This window comes from Camellia sinensis, chromosome 6 (assembly GCF_055761805.1).
Source record: "Camellia sinensis isolate YWXY chromosome 6, ASM5576180v1, whole genome shotgun sequence".
NCBI lineage: Eukaryota > Viridiplantae > Streptophyta > Magnoliopsida > Ericales > Theaceae > Camellia > Camellia sinensis.
Window position 1 is genome coordinate 179942924 of NC_138966.1, and position 5258 is coordinate 179948181.

The following is a 5258-nucleotide window of genomic DNA, read 5'->3' on the forward strand; positions in this document are numbered from 1 at the left end:
CGAGCAGTAAGACATGCATGGTAGATCCTATCGTATCACCTAGTTTGAATCATTAGGCTTAATGCACAAGGGTACGTAGTACCACTCGTGTAGCCAGCTTCTCAGGAGGATGATAAGCACCTAATACATGACAAATGATATCAAAGCCAGCTTAGGGGCACTATGATGGGGACAATACGTGAAACTTACACCAAGTACCTTCATTTTGGGGTCCGCACCAATGATACTATTCGCGTAAGACGAGTTCCCATAAGTAGGGGAATGGACAAGTATACGCGCAGGACGAGTTTCCATAGGTAGGGGAATGGACAAGTATAAAGGCAACCAGGGTAATGTCCCTTGGCGAGGATGTCAAGGATTGGCCTACCAGCTCATTGGTAATGCGAGTTTTACACCAAGCATCTTGAAATGCATAAATGTGTGACTAGTAAGGTAGGAAGGGTAGATCCCTATCGTATCACCTCGGTTGGATCCTAGGGCTTAATGCACTAGAGTATGTAGTACCACTTTTTGAGCCGACTTCTCAAGAAAATGACAAAAGCTTACTATGTAACAAGGAGTCCGAATCCTCTATCGCGTTCTCCTACGACGGTCCATGTGGTGCCCCAAGACGACGTCGTTTTAGAGAAAATTTTCAAAAAAAAAAACAAAACAAAACACACATACACACAAAACCAAAGAAAAGAAAGAGAGGTAGAAGATTCAAGCATAGAGGAAGAAAAAGAGGAGAAGAAGAAAGAATGGCATCCCACAGGCGACAACCTCTAGCCTCCCTTCACCCACAGCGTCACCAGGTACTCGCCATCGCCGCCGCAACCCACCATTGCCACCTCCATAACCGTGAGCCTCTCTCTCTCTCTCTCTCTCTCGTGATCTCGATGGCCAACAACCATCTCGATCTTTTCTCTCTTTTTCTTTGTCGCTAGTGTACTAGAGGGAATTCATCAGTCATCCTCGTCGCAGTTCGTCAATTTTCCCCCCAGTTTCAACTTAGATTTGAAATGCAAAAAGATGTATTTATGAAGAAAAAGCCAAGTTTCAAAATATCTATAAAAGATTTGAGATCCAAAATCAAATAGGAGGAAGGGAAATTTTTTTGACTGTTGTTCTTTGCTTTTGTTTTTATTGATCTAATTTTTAGTCAATTTTGATTTATCATTTGGGATGTTCAAAGTGTTAATATGTATGTGTGTGTATATATATATATATTAGATTAAAAAATCTCCAACTTTTGTTTGAATGGTTGTTAATATTGGTGTTCTTCTGGGAAACATTCAGTCATCAAGCTTTGTACATTTGAAAAATCCTAAATAACAATAAAAACATAGATCATAAACTCACTGCCATTTGAGTGGTTGTTAATATTAGTGTTCTTCTGGGTGTTTGAATAGTTATTAATCTTGAATGGTTGTTTGAATGTTTGAATGGGTGTTTGAATGGCGTTCTTCTGGGTGTTCTTCTACCCCTCTTTTTCTTCTTTGGTTCTGTGTGTGTGTGTGTGTGTTTTCTTTTTGAATGTGTGTTCTCTCTGTGTGTGGGTGTTTGAATGTTTTTTTTTTTTTTTTTTGGTGGTTAATTTTCACTTGTTTTCTTAAGTGATTGAATGGGTTTATGAGGGATTTGAGGAAAGCCTAGATGAGAAAATGGGGTAAATCACAAAACCTAGATGGGGATTTCATAGAGTAAGAAACTAAAGCACAGACTTTCCGTCTCTTTCCCTCCTGTTTTCTCGCAAGAAAGTGGAGTTTTAAGAACAACCCAAAGCAGGGGTCTCTAGTGAGTTGGCCGGAATGTTCAATGGAGGTTGAGAACAATACCCACAAAAGAAATTGCAGGCTAGTTTGCAAAGAGAGAAAAGGAGATGTTGGAGAGAAGGAGATGTGTGGAGAGAGCGGGCATAAGTTAAATTTTGGGGAAAATAATAGTAACACTAAACAAAACGACCTCGTTTTTGCGAGGACAACAGGAAAAGCCGCAGGGAAGTGTGGTCAATGATCCAGACTCTGTAACAAGCTGGTATACATATATAATGCATGTATATGTATGTTTGTGTATGTATAATTATGGTGGGTAAATTCAATTTACCCCTCTCCAGTTGTGATTTTAAATGGAATTAGATGGATGATTTACAATGAGTTCAATTCAGAAATTTAGAGTGTTAATTAAAGAAATTAAAAAATTAAGATTTAATTCACTATAAAAATTAAATCGTAAGTTTTTTATTTATTTTTTTTCAAATTGTCTAAAAAAATTTCCCATTTGAGTCAGCTCTCTGTTTAATTTGTGGGGCCATGAGACAGCGATGTGCTTCCCACCTCCTCCAGCGCACGCGACCCACCAAACAAACAAAACCCTAAAATATAATTCCCAACGAACCCCCTCCACCAATTGTTTAGAAACTTTCAAAGAGACAAAAGTAAATTAAAAGAAAGAAAACGAAGGAAAAAACACAGCCTCAGCTCCCCAAATCACAACACTAAACCCCATCCACCAAAAGAAAGATAAAAAAAAAATTCCAAGAGGATTGTGGCTTCCAGATTGTTGCCTTTCTTTTATTGGATTCTTTTTTTTTATATAGCACATATACTATATATATAACTACAATTAGTTTTTCATGTTTTGAGTGCTTTATTCTTTTTTTTTTTTTTTTCCTCTCTTTTGTACTTGATTAAGGGTTTTTGCATCTGTTCTTTTTTCTTTTCTTTTTTTTTTTAACTCTTTTGCATCTGTTCTTTGTTGGGTAAATTATCCATAGATCCTAATAGTTAAATTTAATTTTCATCAAATCTTATTAAAAATAAGTCTTGGTAAAATTATCGCTAAAAATAATTTTTTTCGTGACAATTTTTTACATACGTCGCTAAAAATTGACAATTAATGATTTTTTTTTAATGATTTTTATAAATTGTCGCTAAAACTTACGATTAATGACTTTTTTTATGACAAATTTTTTTATAAGACGTATTAAATAATAAATCCATTTATTAAAATGTCCACGTAAGTACCCCTCTTTGTTCTCCCCCACTTTGATCACTTGTGGGTATGTATTTGTATTTCTTTTTTATTCATATCATTCACCACTCTTCTTCTCTTTCTTCCTCTCTCTTTACTTGATTCCATGAACTAACTGCTACAGTTCTACTCCATCGAATTCTCCTCTTCTCTCCCAACCCCAATCCTCTTTTTTCAGTAAACGTTCCTTATTTCTGAGTTTTGATCTCACTCCCTCAAAGATAGCTTCAACTGTGACAATTGCCCTCTCTTCTCTCTCCATTTCTAGCTGTGTTCATTGAATTTGCAAGTCTGGCTAATCGGTGGTGGACCGGAGTACAGTTGGGCCTGCCGGGTATTGAACCTGCCGCTACTACTTCACCTATGCTGAACAAACACGATCTAGACATATCTATGAGTCAAAGAAGTGCAATAAGTACTGGCAAAGGCGATGAAGACAATGACAGAGACAACGAAGATGAGCCTAAAGAAGGTGCAGTCGAGGTTGGTAATCGTAGACCTAGAGGCCGGCCTCCCGGGTCCAAAAACAAGCCCAAACCGCCTATCTTTGTTACCCAGGACAGCCCTAACGCGCTTCGCAGCCATGTCATGGAGGTGGCTGGAGGGTCGGACGTGGCAGAGAGCATAGCCCAATACGCGCGGAGGCGTCAGAGAGGGGTTTCTGTGCTGAGTGGAAGTGGCACGGTGGCCAATGTGACTCTGAGGCAGCCGGCTGCGCCTGGTGCTGTCGTGGCACTTCAGGGAAGATTTGAGATTCTGTCACTGACTGGGACTTTCCTGCCCGGCCCCGCCCCACCTGGTTCCACCGGCTTGACGGTATACCTGGCGGGCGGACAAGGGCAGGTGGTTGGGGGAAGTGTGGTTGGTTCACTTGTTGCGGCAGGGCCAGTCATGGTCATTGCTGCGACTTTTTCAAACGCAACCTATGAGAGATTGCCTCTAGAAGATGATGATGAGGTTGGTAGTGTTGGGCAGGTTAGTCTGCCCGGCGCCACCGGAAGTTCGTCGCCCACTATCGGAATTAGTGGAGGCCAACAACCGCATGATTTATCTAATCCCTCTTCTCTGCCCATTTACAATTTGACACCAAATTTACTGCCTAATGGTGGGCAACTTACTCATGATGCCTACACTTGGACTCATGCCCGGCCTCCTTATTGAGAGAGAGAAAGAGAGAAATCTCATCAATCTTCAATAACAGGAATAAAGGATTAATTCTCATCAATCTCACCTATCTGTAATTCTATTGTATTGATAGGTATATAGGAAAAGTGTAGAAGAGAAAGCATAGTACTCTCATATTAGGCTTCTTTGTGTTTGCAAGATGGATTTCTTCTTTTGATTCTCTAACCTAGAAATTGCCTATGTATATTAAGCTTCTTTTGTTTTGTTTCCTTTGTGTTTGAAATAAAAAAATGGTTTGAGATCTTTTAATTGTTTTCTAAACTATATATATATATATATACATATTGTTTTCTTTATTCATGTATTGTACAATCTGTTCTTTCCCTTGATCTAGTTCTTGTTTTCGTCGCTTGGTGATATTGAAGTGCTCAAGCTAGGGTTACTCAGATTTGCAGTGCACAATCACAAAATCAATAAATGGGCACAAATGGATATCCATTGAGGAAATTATCCATTAACAACTTATTTAATGCTATTGAAGCAAGTTCAGGTGTGCTTTAAATTATTAAGGCCTAACTTCTCTCCAACCTCAGATCGGACTGGAGAGTACTATTGGGTCCGTGGGAGTCTTCGTCTCGATAATCTGAACCGTTCAATACATAGAGCTCCTCGAGTACTATATGCTTGTAAAAAATTACGTTAATCGGATATCGATAGTTATTTTATTAGATCAGTTTTCTGTCAACCTTATATTTTTTCCCTGTCCATTTTTTTATTATACAAAACTAATTTGATCACGTAACTATCGATATCCGATCAACATGATTTTATATAAACATATAGTACTTGACGACGAGACTCGTAATGAGCTCCACAAACCTAACAGCATCCTCCGTCCGATCTGGGCTGGGGGAAAGCCAGTGCCAGTTATTAACTGTTGTTCCAAATTACAAGGCTCATCACTTTTGTGTTAAAGTGTTTGAAGACAATATAAATATATCAATTAGTAAATTATTATTTATTCATGTAAAATTTTGTATCAAATCCATATTTGTATTGTCATCATTAAGAAGGGAGAGATTATTAATTATGTGATTTAATTTGTTAATAAATGGGAAGAA

The 5258-nt window shown here is 38.5% G+C and overlaps 1 protein-coding gene across 1 annotated transcript; it reads left to right on the top strand.

Moving 5' to 3' along the window:
* The first annotated feature begins 2395 nt into the window (after window positions 1–2395).
* Window positions 2396–4446, top strand: LOC114310293 (AT-hook motif nuclear-localized protein 20). Its single transcript, XM_028256238.2, has one exon. The coding sequence runs from the start codon at window positions 3376–3378 to the stop codon at window positions 4171–4173; it is 798 nt and encodes a 265-aa protein (XP_028112039.2). The 5' UTR covers window positions 2396–3375; the 3' UTR covers window positions 4174–4446.
* The last annotated feature ends 812 nt before the right edge of the window (window positions 4447–5258 follow it).